Below are 23,215 nucleotides of genomic sequence, written 5' to 3' on the forward strand. Positions count from 1 at the left end.
TACAGAATTGTCTGAGTTTAAAAGTGTAATAATGTTATACTGTAAAAACAACTAAGACCCTAATAAGAAAAAAACAAGTTGTTTAATTCACATCCCCATTTCATGTCTAAATAGTGATGTGTTGTAATCTTAAAAATCTACATTTGATGTTAAATATTTTAAATGTGCAGGTTACTTGACAGAATTCATTATTATTACACACTTGGTTAAGAACAATTTAAAATTATAGTACAAGCATCATGGATAACAGCATAAAGTTCAATTAAATGAAAAATCTTATGCAAATGACAAACAATTCTGTGCCTCTTACTTTGAGGTAACAGTCTGGTTGGGAAAGTCAGGTGTCCCTATAATATAGATTTAAACTAGAAGACCCAAAACTGTTATTAATGACAATGCACAGTGCACAAAGCATGGTCATTGAGATATGATTTACATGATTGGTTTGGAAGAGTTTTATATAAGTGGCCTGTTATAGAGCTCTAAACTTAAACCTACTGAACACTGGAACACTGACTGCACCACAGATCTCCTCAACCTACATCAGTACCTGACTTTATTAACACCCTTCTGGCTTAATAAGTACAAATCTCCACAAACACACTCCAAAATCTAGAGGAACATTTTTCCAGAAGAGTTGGGATTATTATAACAGCAAATGGTGACTAAACATGGAATGAGATGTTCAAAAGGCAAATATGAATCTTGTGTATCCAGTATATCCTTTATGTGTATCCAGTATACATATTAAATACTATGTCAATTGATCCACAAAACAAACCCACTTCTTTTTAGCTTTGTTTAATTTAGCTGTCAGTCAGTGACATTTAACTTCAGATGTTCACATTTTGTTACAACAATATCCATCTTTCACACAACTCATACACATCAATAGCTTGCATTAATATACATGACAAAGCAATATTCATGTGCATATGAATATTAGGATTTTGTGAAATGTAATCCCACACACGTACATCAAAACATGCAGTGGACACCTTGTTGCTCAAGGCTTTAAACTAAACCTTTCATAGTCCAGAAACATGAGAACAAAAAGATTTGCAATGATTTACAGATAAAGCTGTTGAAAAGCATAACTGTACAAGAAAACCAGGTCAGGACAAATAAGTTTAGTGCTAAAAACATTCCAATAACTCAAACCAAACCAGGCAAGTTTAAAACTACTGTGAACCCAGAAACATTGTGATTAATTTCTTAATCAAGCACATATAAAACTCCAAAAAAATGAAATCAATAAACACTAATATTATTAACACAAAAAAACATAAATAGTCAATATTGAGCTGCGCTCTTGAGATGGCAACATATTAGGGATGTTTTGCTATGGCCTAGGGAATGCATGCTAAGGATCCTTTTTGAAATCAAGCAGCACAGAACATACAACTGTTCAGCACACAGTTTCTATAAACATTATATGATCACATGGCTTTGTTGGTAAGGAGTGCAATTATATAGCACAAAGCTTAATGGCTTCATCGCCTTCCTGACAGGCCTGAGAGACAGAATGCGACACTATGCAAGTCGAGTATGCAGAGTATGCATCGTCCTTTACAGTCTTTTTCAGCTTGAATTATTGAAATACTCAAGGTGCTTCCAAACTAATCCCAACCTAAAACAGCAAAGAATTTCAATTTAAAGTTCACTTAGAAACGTACAAAAATAAGGGCAGTTGTTGCGATCACTCAGTACAATGTGTAGTAGAATGTTTCATGAATTTGAGTGAAATCAAGACGTCTCTAAATTAGGCTCCATATCCAGAACATTTGTTCTTGCAGAAAAACTACTTTAATTCTGAGTAAATTTTGTTATACATTTGATCGATTTATGGATTGGAATTTGACTGCCCTTTGGCTTCCATTCTATAGTAAAGAATAAGATTTTCTGCTATATTCTAAGCTGCAGTGGGAACTGTTGGAAACTTCTTGTCCGTGATAATCTCATATGCTTCAGGCACAGTAGGTTCAGATTGTGCTTAAAAAAATAAAAAATAATAAAAATAAAATAAAATACACGTGTATTCCTTTATGTAAATGTCTTCTTTTCACAACAATCAGATCATAAAGTAATAAAAATGTATGTTAAGTCACACAGGCAAAGACGAGTGTGTACGTTTTTTCTCAATTTAAATTTATGGACCTCGGGTCAAGGTAATGTGTAGCTACGAAATGGTTCTGTGAGAGCATCTCTCACATTTTACTTGTGCTACATACAAAAAAAAGGAAGTGACTGATATCGTTTAATCATATTGTTCCATTCGATACGCTTTTGCATCAGTGTTTATCCTGTAATGGTGAGGTTCTGTTATCTGTCTCAGCTGAGCAGATAGCTTTAAAATCAGGGCCAGTCTTTATCCTGGCACAGTCGACTACTCAAGCAGCATCTTTGGCAAAAAAAAAAATGTAAAGCTTTTTTTCCCCCACCCAAAAGCACCATGCTCAGGTCTCTTGGCTAAATTGGCATCAAGTATTAAAAGCTTTCTGTTTTTGGATCTAATGCAGCATTCTGAGGGCATCTGAGATTTCAGACCTGAGGTTTAAAGCCCCGAAGGGTTAAAAGTGTGACAATGTGTTCTCTTGATTCTGATGCATATATATGAAAGCCAGTGGATATATTGTGTGGTAAGGCACAGTTCCATTCGAGAGAACTAGAAGAATAACAATTGGGACAGAAAAACAGTTAGCGTTATGTGTCTGCATTCTATCAACTCAGTTCTGGAATCGCCTTCACATGTGGATGTTGGAGTAGAGCTGGTCGATCTGCTGCCTGAAATGGTTCCTGAGGTCAGCACGCTTGGCTTTAAGTGTTGGTGTCAGGAGGCCATTCTGGATCGAGAACATCTCTGTGTGTAGAGCAATATCCTTCACCTATAACACACAGGAGCAGATTAGTACAATAATAGCAGCCTGAAGTGCAGTTTCACTGCGGTCATTTACCATATTTTCCGGACTATAAGCCGCTACTTTTTTCCCACGCTTTGAACCCCCCGGTTTCACAAGCTTCAAGCCAAAAAACTGAGCCCCATAACATTAGACCAATGAAATAAAATGAAATTGATATGAAAATGAAACTCTTTATATTAAATCAGATGCGCTCCCACTGAATCAGGCCGCACCACATCATAAATATGGATGATGTTCCTCTGACGTCTGACCTGCTTCTCACTCGGACTGTCTACAAGAAAGGAGAATCATTCGTCACGCTGAAAACAACCGGGCATGAAAAAACACACTTCACCTGTGTTCTGAGCTGCACGGCATCGGGAGAAAAGCTTCACCGATGGTGATTTTTAAACGCACAACGATGCCAAAAAACTCTCGAGAGAAATAGTTGTGAAAGGAAGGAGGAAGACAGTGAACAATGACTTTCTTGGTAGGCTACTGTTTAGATACAAGCCGTGTAACAGACACTGTCTTACGTTAAAGCCTGTGTAAAATTCATTAGTTTCAGTGTAGGCTTATAGACAGGTGCGGCTTATTTAGGTTCAAAATAAAAATCTTTTTTCTCGGCTTATATTTGGGTGCGCTTAATAGTCCGGAAATTACGGTACTCTGCTTTTGTTCTATAATTCTTATTGTACTATACTGTGCTGTTTGCATATGTGGACTTTATGTAATCCTGAATGTAGGACTGCGTATGCCTTGTTTCTGTGTTGTCTTATGTAACTATGCAGTTTAATGTACAGTAGCACCTCAGTGCTGATGGACTATTGTTTTCATTTCACTGGGTACTGTACAAACTGTATATGGTTAAAATGACAATGAAAGCCACAAGCATTGATTTTACTTTGAAGGCTGAAATTTGATTGCAATAAAACTGACCTGTTCGAAAGACTTCAGACCACTTTCTTTGCCAAGTTTAACAATGTCCTCCAATATGGCATTTTTCACTTCCTGCAAGTAAATAAGAGATTATCTTTACCTCCAAGATTCATGTACACAAACTACTATAGTGCAAACATGCTATCTGTAGACTTAGGATAGTATTTGTTGTTAGTATAGCCATTGTTGTTTAAGTGATAGCAGGCTTTACAGAGATTGTTTTCCGCAATCTCCAGATACATTTTTACAGTGTATGTGATCACAGAGGAGCAGGTTTTCTCGAATACGCATATAATACATGTTTAAGGGCAGTTGTGGTAAAGATCCGTAAATGTTTGGGAAATGATTGAACAGTCAAAAAGGGTAAATGAAGCTTTAAACCTGTAGAAGATCATCTTTTTGACATAAAAAAAAATATATATATATACAGTGGAACCTCGGGTTACGAGCGCCCCTGGATACGTAAAATTCAGGTTAAGAGTCGCAATTCTTAAAAAATGTTGCCTCTAGTTACGAGAATTTTTTTAGGATACGAGCGTTGCGCACGAAAAAATCGCAGGCAGGTTAGTTTTTTTACGTATCGCCACGTGCTCTCGCTGCGCTCTCGTGCAGCACATACACATCCGCTCGTCGCTCTAACAGTGTGGAATTACTGAACTTTAAATACTGTACGTATTCCTATCACCATGCCGCCAACAAAGAAGTCTGGGAAAATTTGTATCGGGATACGAGCTTTTCAGGTTAAGAGTAAAGTGATGGAACCAATTAAACTCGTAACCCGAGGTTCCACTGTATATATATATATATATATATATATATATATATATATATATATATATATATATATAATCATGTTATATTTATTTTATTGCTTCTCATGTGACTCTTGAAATAATACACTGTCATGTAGTGTACAAGGTGTGTATTTTAAATTGCTAAACAAGTATATATATATGTTTTAAACTTAATAAAAAAAAAACCTATAACCCTATCATTATGTGTCCATTCTAAGCGTGTGTAGCGTAATCTGGTTTTCTTCTTTTCATGATTAGAAAACTTTGTTCAATCATATGCACCACAAATGCATTAATTATGGAATTTCCTGGAAAATGTCTCTGTCTGAAGTCTCCGTAATATATCTACAGAAGCTACAGGATCTGCAGCATCTCATCCCATTACCTTGCTGCTGCAGAGTTCCTCATATGAGCCGTGAAATCCTCTTTTTTTGGCCCAGCCAGGCAGGAAGTCCGGATCAGGCACAATGATGGCTACGAGGCAGGCCTGAGGGAGAAGTACAATAGATTTTAAAGACTTACTCAAATCTATACTGGTATTTACAAACATTATCAAATTAGTTTTACTTTACACCTTGAGTTTCTCTCTCTTTCTCTTACCAACAGATAAGAGGCAGTGTGTCATCAATATTTTATGGATCATAATGAAATAGGTAAAAACTATCCCTAGACACCGCCATACTTAAGGCGGATACACAAACAGAGGACGAAGACCATCCTGTCTCACCTGTAAACTGTCTCCATGCACAAAAGCCTGAACCACAGCTTCACTCCGGATGTAAATATTCTCGATCTTCTCTGGGGCAATGTACTCTCCTTGTGCCAGCTTAAAGATGTGCTTTTTACGGTCCACAATCTTCAGAGTGCCATTCTATCAAAGATGATGAAACATAAAAAAAAAATGCAATTTCATTTCTGCTGTTGCATTGTACATGTGTATGTTTCAATTAAATTTTATTTGTATAGCACTTTTAACAATGGACACTGTCCCAAAGCAGATTTACAGATGTTTCACTTTCAGAAAAAAAAAAAGAAAGAAAGAAAGAAAGAAAGAAAACTGTGGTGGAAATACAACACAGAAACTAAGCCTTCAACTGTGTAGTTCTTGTTTTAGGAACCAACCAAAAACTTCAAAGTTTCTCAACAGGTTTAAAAATACACATGCCAGACATTGGCCAGAACTGATTTATGCAGTTTGCATGGAATAGTGTGACATGAGTATCTATTCAGTGTTCAGTTTAAAAAGAAAGCCTGCTCATTTATGCATTTATTTAACTGTGACAGCAGCCCAGTGTATAAAATCAAGCAAATACAGGGTAAGTGCTTCAGTTGAAAGTCACATTAAATATAAAGAATATAAGTGAATATTTTGATGACCTTTGTGTGTAAAATCTCTGGAAATCAACAGTGTATACAATAAAACCATCTGATACAAGCGATCATATCACTGAGCTCACAATTCTCCCAATATGTCGATGTCGATGCTCCTGACCAGTATCTGCAGGATTTTATACACTGTGCTGCTGTCACATGATTAAATGTTTAACTATATAACTAAACAGATTTACATAAGTTCCTATTTAAGTAAAGTGAAACTAATCTCAATTTTATTTTAATGAAATGAATACGATCGTTTCCACAACCTACCGGCAGCCACCTGCCGATATCTCCCGTGTGGAGCCAACCATCCTGGTCGATGGCCTCCTCTGTCTTTTCTGGGTCTTTCAGATATCCCTTAAACACATTGGGCCCCTTCACGCACACCTAGAACCCGGACACAATGATCAATTGTGACACCATAATAAAAAAGTCCTTTATACAAAGCTTTAATGTGAACACCTGATCACTCACCTCTCCTTCTCCATTCATAGCCAGATAATTCATCTCAGCAACATCCACCAACTTCATAATGTTACAAGGCAGGGGAGGTCCGACATGACCTAGAATGAATAAAGCAGAAGAAACGTGAAGCTGAGATAGAAGAATATAGAGACTGAATGCACAAGTTTGTGTGTGAGAGCATGGGTTACCTGCTGACCAGTCTCCGGATAACGTCACCGTGCAGCCGGCTGTGCACTCGGTCTGGCCATAGCCTTCATAAAACTAAACAGAAACAAAAGCAGGGTTAAACACAAAGCAGCAAGCTGGACACTTAAATTAATTTATCGTCATTAGATACTTTGCACAACACACAGCTCTAATGAATTCAGATTCCTACAGTGCTTTTGAGCAGCTTTATTTAAATCCCGATGTACGTTTAGATCTATAATGAGTATATAGTGAAATTATAAATAAATTCTAGAAATGGATTCTATACATTCAAATAAATAGTGACAAATGTGTAAATAATAACATAAAAGTAACTATAAAACCAAGATCCTCAAACTATAGCCTGAAGGCCATATATGAGAAGGGGGAATGTGTGTGTGTGTGTGTGTGTGTGTGTGTGTGTGTGTGTGTGTGTGTGTGTGTGTGCGCGCATGTGTGTGAGCATGTCTTCAGACCTGGCATCCCATAGCTGCACGGAGGAAAGTGAGCACAGGAGCTGACACAGGAGCAGCACCAGTCAGCATCAAGCGGACTTTGCCTCCAACACTGGCCTGCAGGTGGCAGAAAAAAATTCATTTCATCTACACAAAATGCCCACTAAATATGCATAAAGTCACCAAGATCACTATTTTTCTCCATTCCGATGTTTACTGAAAAACTGCTGAAATGTATCTGCATGATATTATGCATTGTGCTGCTGTCCTATGTTCGAAGGATTTGGGAAAGGTTTATTTTGCAGGGTTTTTTTTACGTTTCTGTAATCGAACGTTGCTTCCTACATTGGCCTGCAGGGGGGCAGCAGAAACAGAATTTCATAATCGTCAGGGCTGCAGCACAATTACTTTCTTTCGGCTTCTCCCATTAGGGGTCGCCACAGCGGGTCTGCAGCACAATATGCCTACAAAAATACAGCATGTAGTAAAGGGCTTGTGAACAGAAATATTTCCATTACCCTCAAAAGCACATGGAAGGAGCTCTTTTTGCACGAATAGCTGTTATTTATATGTTTTATGTTATTTATATTCAAAACCAGGCAGAAATCTGCCAACAGCAAACAACTTTCCTAGCAGACAGGGCTCTTGGAGGTCAGACATTTGTGGTAGCAGATATAGAACTGACCACAACACATGCAAAATAGTGGGAAGTGATTTTTAATGAGTTAATAATTACCTGGACTTTCTTAAAGATAACTTTGTCCCACAGACTGTTTCTTCTCATAATGCCACTCATCAGCTCAGCCTCTTTTCTTCGGAAAGCGAATCCCAAAATCCCCCTCTTTAGAGGAGTGTTAGCCTGCCCAAAGATCTGTGAAACACATGATGTAATCATTCCTAATAATTGTTGTGGAACAAATGAGAAAATAATCAGGGCGAGTTGGTGTCATGAGGCCTGACATAAAGCATAGTAACTGTTACAAATTTTCCTATAGCATGCTGACCACATTCTGAATTTCTTTAATACCACAGAAATTTGGGATGAATTTAAACACTGACTGCACCCCAGTACCCGACGTAGTTAATGTAAAGAATGAACTGACTGCTAACACTCCTGTGGCTGAATAAGCACAAATTCTCCACAACTGTACCTCTAAAATATAGTAAAACATCCTCCCAGAAGAGTGGAGTTTATTAGAAGAGCAAATGCAGACTAAATGTGTGAATGGGATATTCAATAAGCACAAATGAATCATTTGCTCAGGTGTCCATAAACATTTGAAAATAATATGTTCAGCATTTACAGTACTCATCTTTACCTTATCGAACATTCGGTTGAGCAAACGTGGCACAACCGGAAAGACAGTAGGCCGCAAAGCCAAAAGGTCATCCATGAGGCAGCGGATATCTCCCTTGAAAAAGCCAATGCGAGCCCCGTGAATTAGCATCACACCCTGAAAGACAGAAAACACAGAAACGTGCTTTTGGTTATAATACTATATATGAAATTGGATAAATAGATTTAAAAAAAAAAAACAAATGTTATTACTATAAGGGGTAAAAATGAAGCTCTACCTGCACGACTCGTTCAAACATGTGTGCAAGGGGCAGGTAAGAAATGTGCGAGTCGCTGGGACTTAAAGGACAGCTGGTCTGGAAGAAATGTCAAAATATGAGTAAAAGGATCATTAAAGCCGAGTAAAACATTTTAGAAATAGCTATGCAGTAATGAACAAGTGTGTGGTGGCTGTTTTTATAGCAAATTTTTACACTAAAATTGTATGTGTGTAATGTATGGGCACAATTTTGTATTTTACATTTTTATTAAAATGAAACTGAAGAATTGATCTAGCATTAAAAATAGATTTAAAAAGAGAAACATGATCAGTTTGTACATTCTAACACTGTCTCCATTAATCTCAGTTATACATACTTTGTTAATGGTAGTTTAAATCAGAAACTTTGAGGAAAATAGTCAGCTGCACTATAGAGATAAAAGATTGAACACCATCACACCTATATGCACTTGTTACAAATTTAGTCTTCCACATTTCTGGGAAGGCTTTCCTCTAAATGTTGGAGCATGTTTGGGAGGATTTGTGATCAGTCAGCTACAAAAGCATTCAGTGAGATCTAAGGAAGGTCTGGGGTTCATTCAGTGATCCAGTTAATCTGAAAGGTGTTCAGACGGGTTGTGGTCAGAGGCTTGTACAGGACACTTGTATTCTTCTGCTACAACCTTGGCACTTTATGTCTTCACGGCACTCACTTTGTGCACAGGAGCGTTGTCAGGCTAGAAGAGGTTTGAGTTTCTTAGTTCATGTGAAGTGTACAATAACACTATACAATTGTGGGCTTTCAACATTGAGGAAACAGTTGGGGAAGGTTCACATACAAGAGCATTAATGACGTCAGGGCCTGATGAGGAGGACAGAGGTGAATTCAGTGTCCCAGTTCATCTTCAAAGTGTTCAGTGAGGTTGTGGTCAGAACGTTTAAGTCCTTTCACTCCCACCTTGGCATTTATGGAGCTCTTGGAGATAATTTTGTACACAGATGCATTATCTACTAAAACATGTTTGGGTGACTTGGATACAACTGTGTGTTTTTGTAGCAACCGTTTGTGGAAGAACCATATATGGGTGTGATGGTCAGGTGTCCACATTCTTTTGTTATTCACTGGTTACCTCATCAGCCATTTTTTCTTCTTTTGTTAAGATTAAAAATGCAGTGTGTTACCATTAAAAGCCCATTCTTTTTTATTCCATTCTCCTTTTTTTATTAATGTAAGTTTGTGCATTGAATGGGAATGTATTAACTGTGTACTGTAAGACTATAAATAGAGTGAAATCTGTATAGGACGAGTGTGAGAAGATGAGTGTGAGGCTATGTCTGCATTTACCTCTGTTATCTTGATAAAGCCAGAAACATTGGACACAATGTTTCTGTGGGTAAGAATTGCCCCTTTTGGGCTTCCTGAGAGAGAGAGAGAGAGAGAGAGAGAGAGAGAGAGAGAGAGAGAGAGAGAGAGAGAGAGAGAGAGAGAGAGAGAGAGAGAGAGAGAGAGAGAGAGAGAGAGAGAGAGAGAGATTAAAACCACACGCAGACCCAAATATTAGCAAATCTATAAAACACATATCTCCCTGCAAAGCAAACGCAGACCTATGTGCTCTTACAGAACATACCTGTGGTTCCACTAGTAAAGCAAATAATAGCAACGTCATCAGGCTTAGGGGGCTATAGAGAGAGAGAAATGGAAATCATTAACCATCAGGCCACGTGGGTGTATATGAAAAGCAGAAAACACTGGTTATAAGAAAAAAGAGCAGATGATGCGACATACTGCAGGCTGCTGCCGATGAGCTTTTCCAAGAGCCTAGAAAAAGAGAAGACACAGTCATTTATAACATTTATAGCAACTAAGAGACATGAGGAGTCTGATGTGTATATCTGTTTAAAAGAAAGAAAAATAAACCATGCAAAAGCTACTGCTGAAGGTCAGGGGAAGAAAAAAAAAAAAGAAAAAGGCAAGACTGAAAGCCACAGCTCTACTAAAAGACGGCTTTGCAATTATATGCACATGCATGAGTACAAAGTTAGAGAGAGCAAGAGCAGTGCAGCTTTCTCAGCAGCGTCACGGTCATATCTAAACACTAGTTGTGAATCTTTTTTGCTTTTGTGCACTAGACTTTAATAATTACTGAATTAAAGAAAAAAGCCATAGCAAAATAATGGCTGCATTTATTGATTAAAATATATCAGACTCTCTATTAGTCAAAGCTGGAGCTATATCTTGGAAGATTATCATGTTATGGTCCCCCATGCATTACAACATGCGTATTCTTTTTCTGACACATGAAATATATTGTTCAGCTTCATTCACTCTTCAAATTTACCCTCAAAATCCCTAAAAGAACACCTTATGACTTGATGTAATCTCAACTCTGTAAACTACACAATCAGCATCTCACCTCTGCATCTTTCAGGCTCATTACGTCCACACCACATTTCTGTGCTTGAGCCACCAGCTCCGAATCAAACTCCTCCATCACGATCAGGGTTTTCAGGGAGTGTTGTTTGCCAGCCACGCAGTCGAGGAGTAGACGAGCCTTCGCCAGAACGTCACACACCACTGTGGAGATGCCGGCTGAAATACGCACATACAAATATTGGGATGGTTTCTCGTATGCAAAAATTCAAAAAGCAATAAATAAATAAATAAATAAATAAAGATATTTGCATTGACATTTAATTTTCAGAAACAAAAAAGCAAAAATAAATAAATACATTTGTGCAAAAAGTATAGTGTGTAGACGCACTCTTTTCAATGATGTAATCGATGGCCTCAGTCCCAAGTGTGTCATACAGAGGCACTGATACCAGAGAGTATGTGTAGCATGCTAGCTCTGAGATGGTCCACTGTGAAAAAAATATACAGCATTCATTAAAGTAAAGAATTTGAAATCAAAATGAAACAAATAAAGCCATTCTGATAGTAACTACCTTTAAACACAGTCTCAAAGAAAAAATATTAGGTTTTTAAGCTTGTACAGTGCTAAATAATTATTTGTTAACTATAATATATTGGAATCTACCTATATATTTATCTATATATTTCTGCTGCATCACCTGCTAACCAAATATATAGAAATGTGACAAAAACTATCTTGGAATAGAAACTAACCAGCACAAGATTTTAACTCTGGATGATTTAGCTTGCTAACACACACACACACACACACACACACACACACACACACACACACACACACACACACACACACATATATATGTATATATAGATAGACAGACATATATACATACATACATATACATACATTATATATATATATATATATATATATATATACACACATACATATACATACACACACACACACACACACACACACACACACACACACACAGATGTTCAGTAATTCCCCTCACCTCAGGTCTGTTCTGAGCAAAAATGCCGATGTACTGGTCCTGGGTTTTGGAGTGACCTTTGTGCATCAGTGCTGAGCCCAGGTTCTCAGCTCTCTCTGCAACCTGAGAGAAAGATAAAGTCAAAAACAACACAAAACTATTCCCTGCAATGACAACAACTTGCATCAGAGTGGGTCTGGTACAGAAAAATCACACACATAGAGCCTTCTAAATCAAGTGTATCCTTGTAAAGTAAAATACTTATAAAGTATTCTATGGTATATTGATAAAACACAATGAGCATATTGATGGTGACATTTGTTTTAAAGGTAGTAAAACAATTCTTTGGTGTAGTCGCTCAACGCCTATTTGATTTTGTAATCATTTTTTTGCAAAACAATCATTTTTATTACAAAGGATATTTAATGTCAACAACTGACGAGAAAAGTAGAATCTTTGAGATATGTACGTTTATGTCTGATTTTCATGATAATTCTGTTTGCTTTAATAAGTTTGTGCAAAACCTCAACGAATCATTTTAGACCGAATCCATCAAATGTCATCAGATTATATATTTTGTACAAAGCAGTTTACATGGTCAGGAACATACATTTGCTTGCATTTAAAAAGTGCAGAATCTCCAGTTTTAAGATAAGCAGGAGACTGAATATTTACTTACTAATAAATATTTCAAAGTTCTAAAACCTTCTATTATTTCTAGATTTTCAGTGTGCTGTAAGACATTTGGACATCAAAGTGTACATGATTGTCATGAGTTAACTGGAGATTTATTGCAAAAATCAATTGCACATTTTAATCTGTTATAAATGTACCTTAATTTAATACTTTTCAAGTTTTTAATACATTAATCATAAAATGTATTGATGCTTTATGCAAACGTATGTTTATTATTAGTAAAACCAAACTCAACATCGAGCATAATGACCAAATATTCTTGTAAATGTTGTAAAGTAATTATGGTGTTTTAAATCACGTAAATCATCAGAACACCAAAAGGAACTTTTGCTATGTTTCCACATGAACAGTTTAAATTGCTAACAGCAAAAGCAGTGACTTATTTACGTGGCACACACACACACACACACACACACACACACACACACACACACACACACACACACGTATATATATACAGATATATAAATATTATTAATTTTTAAAGTGGTAGCCCTTGAGCCAGGCCCTTATCCTTCTTGTCTTCAGGGACGTTGTATCATGGTTGACCCTGCGCTCTGACCCCAGCTTTCGAGCAAGTTGGGATATGCGAAGAAAAGAATTTCATGTGCGGTACATGTGACAAATGAAGGCTATTATATGAAGGCTATTCTATTCTCTCTCTCTCCCTCCATCTCTCTCTCTATTTTATTCATAAATTTAATTATTTCAACATACAATTTTTTTTCAACATTTTTGGTCTATGGTGCAATCCATGAAAGACCAGGAAAATCAGCCAAACTGATTAGTTATGTGGCAAATTCCTAAATAAACTGTGGGTGCGAGATTCCAACCACGGTAAATGTGAATAGGTCTGTTTAGTTTTACATCATATTGTATTAATTTATGTTGTCTTTTTTGTTTTCAATTTGGTCGTGTTCTTTAATTTCACTGTGTACAGAAAACTGACACGACTTGACTTGGATATTGGCCTTTACTTTATTTGCAGCTGAAATCTGAAAGACTGAATCTCTGAGGATACCAACAGAAGCGACAGAATGTAAAGAAGACAGTGGCTATTTAAACAATAACAAATGGAGATGTCTCCAGCAGCCCTACCTCCGAATAGGAGAGCCACTCATACGGCTGCTTTGGCTTTCTGGAGCCTAAGCAAGGTCCATTATCTAATAGAAAGGAAAAATAAAAATATTATTAAAATGTTTATTTATTACTCTCATAACAGAAAAGGCCATTATAAAATATATATGCACTTGTTAGAGAATTGCAATAAATTACAAAAGAAACAATGTCAATGTGGTGTCATGTATAACAATAAAAGTAAATATAACATATAAAAGAAAAATGTTGTAAAAGGCTGAAACAGCAGTTGAATATTTTCCAGCAACATAAATAACTTATTTTATACTTTAAAAACAATGAAGAATGATTTGTATAATAGTTATTTTTAATGTGTGCAAAACAAGTCATATGTAGTGATCACTAATTGTAGCAGCTAGAAACGGCCCTTCCTTCACTAGACCTTCAGATTTTTCACCCTCAAGCTTAAAATTCATAATACAAAAAATAGTGCAGCTCTTCATGTTGCAGAGAAAATGGAAAACAAAATCCTCCATTCTAAAGACTTTCCCACTGTGGAAAAAAATGTTTATCCCTGCCCTGCAATCATTTATTCCATGTACACGTTGTTACTTTAGAAATGATAGAATATGTCTGCAGAATGTCTGCAAACATTTCTGCAGTATCGCGTAACATTCCAGTAAATTAACACCTGCACAAACTGCTTTCTTGGTTTACGACAAAAAAACTCAAACTTGAAAAGGTTTGCAAAGTGTCAAGTAAAATGTGCCATATTTAAAGCCATTTAAGATAGCGGTTCCTAATCTCACCCAGTGATCATCACGTTTCATAAAACAAACATAAAAAATGTATATAAATAATTTCACTTACTTGACACGCGTAAGCCCCTTGTAAAGATCTCGTACATTGTCGTAGCATCATCATAGTAAAAAGACAGGAGCTTGTCAGCGTCTACTACCACTGACCTACGAGCAAACTCTCCTCCCTAAACATCACAAGAATGTATGTCAAATTTAACTGATCCAAAAAAACTAAAACATTTATGTTGAATCTTTAAATCCAATCTACACGGTGGACTTACCGGGACCTCAACGGACTGCATGTGCAGATCACAAGGTGGTTTGAGAGCTTTAGGTCGAGTGGTGTACCAGTAGGTAGTGAGTGCTGCGAAGGCCCCCATGCCCACCAGTGTGCCGGTGGACAGGCTGCGGATGTAATCCCTCACCTCGGCCAGCTCAGGCACACGCAGCTGCTTCAACAGCTCCTGGGCCTGCATCTTTCTCTGATAATGGATCTGGAAGTGATACAGATTCAACATTAAACCCTGGATTGACTCTGTGTAGACGCATGTACATGAAAAGTCGGTGCAAGAGAACGTTTATAATTATGACAATTTAACTCATAAGAAATCTATGCAGAATTAAAGATATGTTTTGTCTTCCCACTTCCAAGTTAAATTAAATGCAGGATAAACCTTCCAGTAATGCAGCTCTTCTATTGAGATATATATATATATATATATATATATATATATATATATATATCCATTTTTAATAGGGAGACATTATTTTTAATTGTGCATTTTATGCATGTTCTATTGCTTTAATATGAAATGTCAAGATTTCACTAAATGTACTTGAGATTTGTGTGTATGTGAAGTGATTATGAGATTTATTCACAGCGATCTCTAATATAAAACTGCAACAACATAAGTGTCTCCCTATACATATACTTCACACACTATGGGGCTCTAAATCTAAAAATCCAACTAAACAGATTTTCATTAATACAAACTAAATGCTCCTGTATATGATCTACAAATATCTTCTCTTGTCCAGCTTGAGAAAACAGGCCCAATGCTTTACATTAGCAGAGAATTGATTATGCAATTGAGAAATTGCCATCAAATCTTATTAAAACTATATCTATAAAACTATAAAATACATGCATAAATAAGGACAAATAAGACATTCAGATAGAAAATAAATTGATGTCACCCCATTTTAAAAAATAGACGTGAAATGAATGATTGCTGATGTGCTTCAATGACTGATCTTCATTAGAAGATTTACCCTGTGTTTAATTTAACTTAAAAGTGGGATGTAAAAATAAAAGTAATAAAAAATGTTCTACTTTTTATTAGCCATTGTACAATCAGTATTCAAAAATATTCCCAAATCTCTACTTATACACCGCCACTGAACATCACCATTAAACAATTGCTATTGTTTTTTTATTTTCCTGAAGGAATACAAATGAAAAATAACCACCACAATATTTAAACGGTTTATATGGCAAGTTGTTATATGATCACATTACGATCAAGTTACCAACAAATCTATTGTCTTTTACATGGAGCCTGCAAAATATCTCAGAATGATGCACCTGCAAAACCCAACCAGAATTCCCACAATCCTCAGCTCTCACCCTACAGCATGCTTATAAAGATTAAATGCAGACTTAATTGTACTTTTTTGTTTTCTTTGCGTGCAAAAACGAAGTGTGTCTCAGCTGAACGTCTTTGCCATTCAACAAATTACACAAAGAGAACTCTGCAATAATTGGCCAGACACGACCTTCTCAAGTGCTCATGGTTCAATGAGCAAGGGTCATATTGCTGATTGAGCTATCAGATGTTTTGTAATGCTATCGCAATCTGTCACAAGTGTGGTTTGTCTCAAATAGTCTTTACAGCTTACCTTTGACCCAAAAACCTGGGATTACACTTGCAGAATTCTCACACCAGTGTACTGACTTATTGGAAATGAACTATACAGTACAAAAATACAAAACAAAATCAGGCATGTGTTCGTCATAAAATAATATCAAATATGAACTTAATTTAATACTTTGAATATTTAAACATGTGAAAACAAATGTTAACAAAATCCAGTCTAATGTTTTCCTTTACATGGAGAAGGTCAAAAAGTCAACCCAGTCTGTACTACATACTCGTTCATGTTCTACTCTAATACAGGCAAAACAGTTTTGCATTAACATTCATAATAAAACTGATCACAGAAAATAGATCTTATCAAATCCAGGCTTAAACCACATTCTGGCATGAACTAGCTGTATAGTTTCCTAATGTTTCTTTGAATAGATACAATTAATTTAGCATTTCTAGAAAAACACTAATGAACCAGCTTTAGGATGTATTTACTAAAAAACTTCTACCTGCTGTATAACTTAAACAAAACAAACAAGAACCTCTCTCTTTTTTTTTTATCAGGCTAACCATTTTGGGTGCACCATAAATCTTTTTTTTTTTTTATTCAGCCCACAGTCTACAACTTTAGCTTATTTTGTTTAAACACTTTACTGTTGCCTCAGAAAAGCAAACATATAAAGCTATTGACACATATACACAAGGTCTTGGCCAACAGCCACAAAAGTCATTCGATTTGTGTATCTTAGCTTGTTGTAGAGTATCAAATACAGATAACAGCAGCATCTCCCATGGTGTCAAAACTAGCAAATATGAAACAGAAACCCAGGTCAAAATCAGACAGTGTTACTGTAGCACAATAGCCCTACTTTGGGATGAGTCATGCTGTCTGATAATTTACACAAAGCACCCTTGGTAGGCGTGATTCAGAGAGATATTGTGCGAGTGTGTGTATAAATATATATGACTGTGTGTTTCCACAACACAGCATGTTTCACCCGGTCAGGACACACTGCCCCTTTCACCGGTCACCTAGTTTTATTACTACCACTCAAATATTGGTCCTGGTCAAGATGTTTCACTCATGCTAAATAAAGTTTGCAATTATAGAGAAAACAGCATTAAAATCCAGAAGAATAAAGCCTAATTCAAATAAAAATATTGCTTATACACAAATGGCAACAAAATCTGGCTTGGCAGTCAGCAAAACCCATATCCTGCTCTTACACCTGAAAAAATATTTGCAGGTCCCAAAACACTGAAAAGACAATCATGATCCAAAACAAAAGCAAGTCACCTGAGTCAAGAGCGAATTGGGGTTGTGGATTCCTGAACAGGCTGACCAGAGTGACAGGAAGCATTAACTGACACCTATCAGCATCAAAGTGGCCGAGTTTATGCGTTACTGCAGCAGGCAATGCAAATCCGAAGGTCAAACTCGGACCTGCCCCTTCCTCATCTTATTGGATGACCTGCCTTTAAAATGCGCCGTGTCAGCCAGGATATCGGGGCTCTGCGGATAACAGACCTCAAAGTTCTATTATTAACAATTTAGTTAAAGGACAACCAAAGCCTATGTAACAAAAAAAGCTCTCCTGACAACTCTATGCCACCTCGTTCCTTGAGCAACTCATTGCAAAGTCATTGAATCAATCAAGAAATTGCTTTAATGCCGTGGAGAAAAGTTTAAAATGTTACTGATTACCTCTCTCTCTAATGTCACTACAGAGGCAGTGACTCCATCATCGCCTAGTCGACTTCCTCGTCTAATTACAGTACGCTCACTCAGAGGTCAGAGGCAGAAGTTGAAGAAGTTCTGCACATGTACATAATCACATGCTGCTGCTGGCTTTCCAGGGTAAAGGTAACCCGAGCAAGCCCGCGCTGTCTAAACTTGGTCTGCCTGAGAAGTTAGACCAATGATAGAGCCCAAGTGCGGTCACCCGATGAAGGCCAGCCAAGCAGAACCGCTATCCCACCCCCTCCTCCTCCAACACTCTGCTATTTTAAAACCACACCGAACGGAAAACATGGTGACGTGGAGAAACATTTCAGCTGCTGTTTTAGATATGTAGAGTAGCCAGTGGAGGTTAAATACATACGCATAGAGCTGGTGATCTGCTTCAACAAGGCTCAATGTTACACTAAACAGTATTTACACAATGGGCAAGCATCCACAACTCTGATCTCATCTTCTGCCATAAATCTACATGGCATAAATATCTATGCTATATATGTACGCTAGAGTCATCATTACAGCAGCTCTGGGGAACTGATTCAAAAGGCACTAATTCTTGCAATAAGAAAACAACTTCATACAAATCAGTGTAAATTTGCTCAATTGATTAAATTGACTTAACTAGACATTTGAAGTTGTTTAAAGTAGTTAGTCGTGGGTAAGAATCTCGTACTCGCAAGCATGCCATGGGGAAAAGTCTGCAGTTGATCATCTGCCATGTCAATCCAAGCGACTCTTTTTCTTAATGTACATTCTTGGTTCATTGGTTCAGTTCATTCATTGGTTCAATTCTTTGCTGTGTTTATTGACAAAACATAACAACTATCAGAAATACTACAAGCCTGGTTTGTTAAATGATAAACCTATGCGTGTCAATTATTGAAAAGTAAAAAAAATAACCTGGACGTAGGATTGCACATCAATTTAAATTCAATAAAAGTGTGACCCATGTCTACGAAATATCTTATTAAAATGGTTCGGAATTAACTGTTTTTTTAAGGAGATATTGTCATTTAATGTTTCTTGGCCCATTACCTGCACTATTCGCTTTTTTTTTTTTTTTTTTACTAGTTTATAGTATTTCCTGTCATTTTTACCTTGCAGCACTGTTGGATTAGCTTCAAATGAACAGTGATGTGTATCTAAAATTGTATGTACTAGTATATTTTATATACAACTTATATCCTCTAAATTCTCAAAAATTCACACTTAAACATTTACTTTTTTTTTTTGAATAATTTCCCCTTTTGTCCTTCCACATTAATAACAAAAAGTCAATTTTAATTAAGGGCATTTCATTACAGTCATTTTTGTCCGTTTTGTTCCCCAAGTGTCAGATATTATATTGTGATTTGTGCTGTTAAAATGCAGGACAGAACAAAAGCTTTATGTCCCAGGTGACCTTCAGTAGTAAAATATTCACTCCACCCGTACCACACAGGCAACTTTGTGACTTACAATGATATGTACATACAGTTTCCAGTCCTTTCACATAATGTATAGTGTTTTAACAAGGTGATTGTTTACATTAATCCACATTCAGTGTTTTTATGAGAAAAAAGTCAAATGAAAACCTCTAAAAATCTTCTCGTTTTACTATACAATAAAAAATGACAATAAAAAAAAAAAAAAAAAAAAAACCACCACACCCATTCTCAAACAACGATAAACAGAAAACGTATACATCGTTTAACAAGACGACCTTATTTGGCTTTCATCGATTAATGTTTTGAGCCCAAGTGTTTATAGCTGCTATAATATTAATGGAACCTCCCTTCTATTGAGAATGATCCACTGTATAAGATGTAACTATAAATGGTTGCCAAATGTCCATCCATGTTTCTTTCAACTTAAGTGTTGGAAGATCGATGTGGTATAAGACAAATAAAACACTAGAAAATTAATTCAGCTTTTGCAACTAATCAAATAAATTTTTTTCCCCTAAAACTTCTCTAACTCTACTCAGGTTTTGACTTTTTACTTCACAGGTGTTGCTTCTTTCAATGATTAACTAATGCCTGCTGAGATGAATAACAGCGAGTCGTACTTCTCGGGGCACTACAGCAGATGTGTAGATCATGTGGGAATGAAAATCATACAGAAAATTCTAAAGATTTACATTTACGACATTTGGCAACGCCCTCATCCAGAGCAACTTACAATTACTCATTTATACAACTGAAAGTTTTAAGGGTAATGACCTTGCTCATGGGTGTAGGAGTGGCAGCTTGGTGGTGCTGGAATTTCAACTCATGACCCTCTGAGGCAAAGGCCAACACCATAACCATTGAACTACTACTTCACTGTAGTGGTAAAAGGTGTAGTGATTTTGCTGTCTGCCAAAAGTCTGATCTAACCCATGCTGATTATGGTTATGTCCACATTCATATGGATAAATCTAAATATTTTTATTTTTCCTTCTTTCTTTTCTTTCTTCAAATTTTGGTCACAACAATTCCATGTTGTCGCATAGACTGAGAAAATGGACATTTGTATGTTTGTATTTTTAAGTCATGTGACCCATTTAACTTAAATACATTTAAAAAAATTATAAAAAAAGGACGGCTGACAATATTTTATTAATTTTTGCAGGTTTCAGATCGAGCCTTAAACTGCAAATGACAACAGCCAGAAACTTTATGCTTAATATTTTCTTCTTTTTAAGTGTTTTTAAGTACAGATTAAAGCTTTTAGAATGTACAAACAGATCACTGTGGTTCAAGTGCATGGTTAAATCACACCCTCCACAACTTCTTTTAGAGCGATGCCGCTTTAGTACGGTGGCCACTGAGAGACATTTTCTGTTACTGCTGGCTCTCGGCACTGTTTATTGGCTAATACATTATGAATAACGTTTAAAAATACAGCATATTATACATCTATACAATAACAAACTATATATTTCCTCGAGGCATCTTTGATTGTTGATTGAATTCAGCATTCTGCAGGGATTCTATCCTTCTCTAAAAGGGAAGTCCTCTCTGAGAAAGATTTAAAGGGTTATTTTGAAGGACAAACCTAATATTTATTATAGGATACTGGCACATGACCAAAGGACAAATGCTTTACTGCTTATTGATGAATGGGTGAAGTGGTGACAGAGTGTATTGTGTCTCTGTCTCTCTCTCTCTCTCACACACACACACACACACACACACACACACACACACACACACACACACCTTTCACCTCATTCCAAGCATGCAAAGACAGGTAACAAACAAGCAGTCATAGAGATGAGAGTTGCAGATAGTCTGTGTCAATATAAATTATTAGTTATCACAAAAGCCTGTTGATCAGATTCCTGTACTTGTGACAAAACAAAAATATAATGATGCTTAATTACACTATTTGGTTGTTCTTACAGTACTGTAATCAGTACACCTAGAAACTTGCATGAATTTTGTGCCTTTAATCTTCTTCCAAATGTGCATTTTATGCACGTGTCCAGGTAAAAAAATAAATTAAGAGATTATATTGTATAAATGACAAAAATTCAGTGAATTACCCCCTTTTTTCAAGCACAGCCCAGGAAAATTATTTTTAGTTCCACGACTAGAAACTGGATACTGATTTGATTCATAAGCACAACACATGAACCATGAGAAATGAGTTGAATTAAGAAGGTGAGACACGTGAAGGTGACCAGAGTGACACGGACGGCGGGAGCGCGCCTGCTCGTTCACGTCCAGATGTTCAACACTGGAGTCTATTAGGTTTCTTGAAATAGTTTATATTGCAGTAGTTCAGTGCAATGCAGTGTAATACAGGAGTAAGTGCATGTGCAAGATGCACAAAATACACAAGGAACAAAGCTGCATGAAAAAGCGACAAAGCACTAAATACTATAGGGAACATATTGCTGTATGAAGTTGCATGCGTTTTGTTGGTGAAATGCAACACTGTGTGTGAGCCTTAAACAAGCTCACACACACCTAAATTCCCTTGACACCCCGTGATCACACACACACACACACACACACACACACACACACACACTCTCACTCTCTCACTCTCTCTCTCTCTCATACACGCGCCAAGACACGTCGCAAATTCTATTAAAGTTCCCGCACGTGCCACAGTTCCCCGGTAGATATGTATCCCCCCCTTCCGGTTTTACCCCCGGGGTCATTATCCGAGCTGAATGAACCCCCTGAGCGGGCAGCACTGACCTGATTAAAAGCCTCAACGCCGTGAACAGAGCATGAAGTTTGATGATGATGTTACTATCGCTGCGGAAGGTGTGTTAGTATACCGAGACCGGCTCCATCAGCCAATCAGAGACCCCGAACCAACAGAGTAGCGCTGTCTCGTCCAATCAGAGAGCGGCATGTAACGAATGATCGTTTCGATGCACAGGATTGGTCCGCCGGTTGACTTTGCATAACCCTCTCGTTTGCCCGCTCTGACCCTCTGACCCTTCGACTTCCCCAATACTGCACACTTATTATTATTATTATTATTATTATTATTATTGCTGTTGTTGTTACATACTATACTATTATAACAATACCAATACTTTGCTATTAGACAGTAAGGAAATATTTCAAGAAAAATATGTAGATATAAAAGAGTCAAAAAAGAAATTTATTAAAAGTAGTATATAATTAATTTCATATTTCAGCTTAATCAAATTGAAATAAGAAAAAATAAATATATAAAAAAAATTGTACCACACCACGATGTATTATTATTATTATTATTATTATTATTATTATTATTATTATTGCAAGCTATAATATTGGAACAATACCAAAAGTAATACCTTGTACTAATATTTGTCCATAATAATTTAACAGAACGGGCTTACAAGGAAAATTATACACAGTATGCATAAAGCAGTAAGAATACATTGCAATAAATAATAAGAATAACAAGCAATAAATATGTATTATGAATACTTATTATTCATTATAATTATTATTATTATTTAAAATAATAATACTTTTTAGCTTTAATAAAATTAGAATAAATAAACAAAAACGCATTTTT

The 23,215-nt window shown here is 36.5% G+C and overlaps 1 protein-coding gene across 4 annotated transcripts; it reads right to left on the reverse strand.

The window, feature by feature from the left end:
• Positions 1 to 785: 785 nt before the first annotated feature.
• Positions 786 to 22,471, reverse strand: acsl1b (acyl-CoA synthetase long chain family member 1b). 4 transcript variants are annotated; one of them, XM_046859627.1, is made up of 22 exons: positions 18,191 to 18,389; positions 17,783 to 17,998; positions 14,899 to 15,111; positions 14,688 to 14,802; positions 13,839 to 13,903; positions 12,066 to 12,167; positions 11,435 to 11,534; positions 11,087 to 11,262; positions 10,459 to 10,491; positions 10,301 to 10,352; positions 10,018 to 10,091; positions 8,692 to 8,769; positions 8,436 to 8,570; positions 7,853 to 7,987; positions 7,138 to 7,233; positions 6,664 to 6,736; positions 6,485 to 6,573; positions 6,281 to 6,397; positions 5,361 to 5,504; positions 5,019 to 5,120; positions 3,840 to 3,911; positions 786 to 2,885 (listed from the first exon to the last, which is right to left on the reverse strand). In XM_046859627.1, exons 3-22 carry the CDS (start codon positions 15,091 to 15,093, stop codon positions 2,745 to 2,747), a joined length of 2,094 nt encoding a protein of 697 aa, XP_046715583.1. In that variant the 5' UTR covers positions 15,094 to 15,111; positions 17,783 to 17,998; positions 18,191 to 18,389; the 3' UTR covers positions 786 to 2,744. The 4 variants fall into 4 exon arrangements, with proteins under 4 accessions (XP_046715583.1, XP_046715585.1, XP_046715584.1 ...); XM_046859629.1 differs by lacking the exons at positions 17,783 to 17,998; positions 18,191 to 18,389 and adding an exon at positions 22,396 to 22,471; XM_046859628.1 differs by lacking the exon at positions 17,783 to 17,998.
• Between the last annotated feature and the right edge of the window lie 744 nt (positions 22,472 to 23,215).

The sequence above is a fragment of the Silurus meridionalis genome, chromosome 10 (genome assembly GCF_014805685.1).
Source record: "Silurus meridionalis isolate SWU-2019-XX chromosome 10, ASM1480568v1, whole genome shotgun sequence".
Taxonomy (NCBI): domain Eukaryota; kingdom Metazoa; phylum Chordata; class Actinopteri; order Siluriformes; family Siluridae; genus Silurus; species Silurus meridionalis.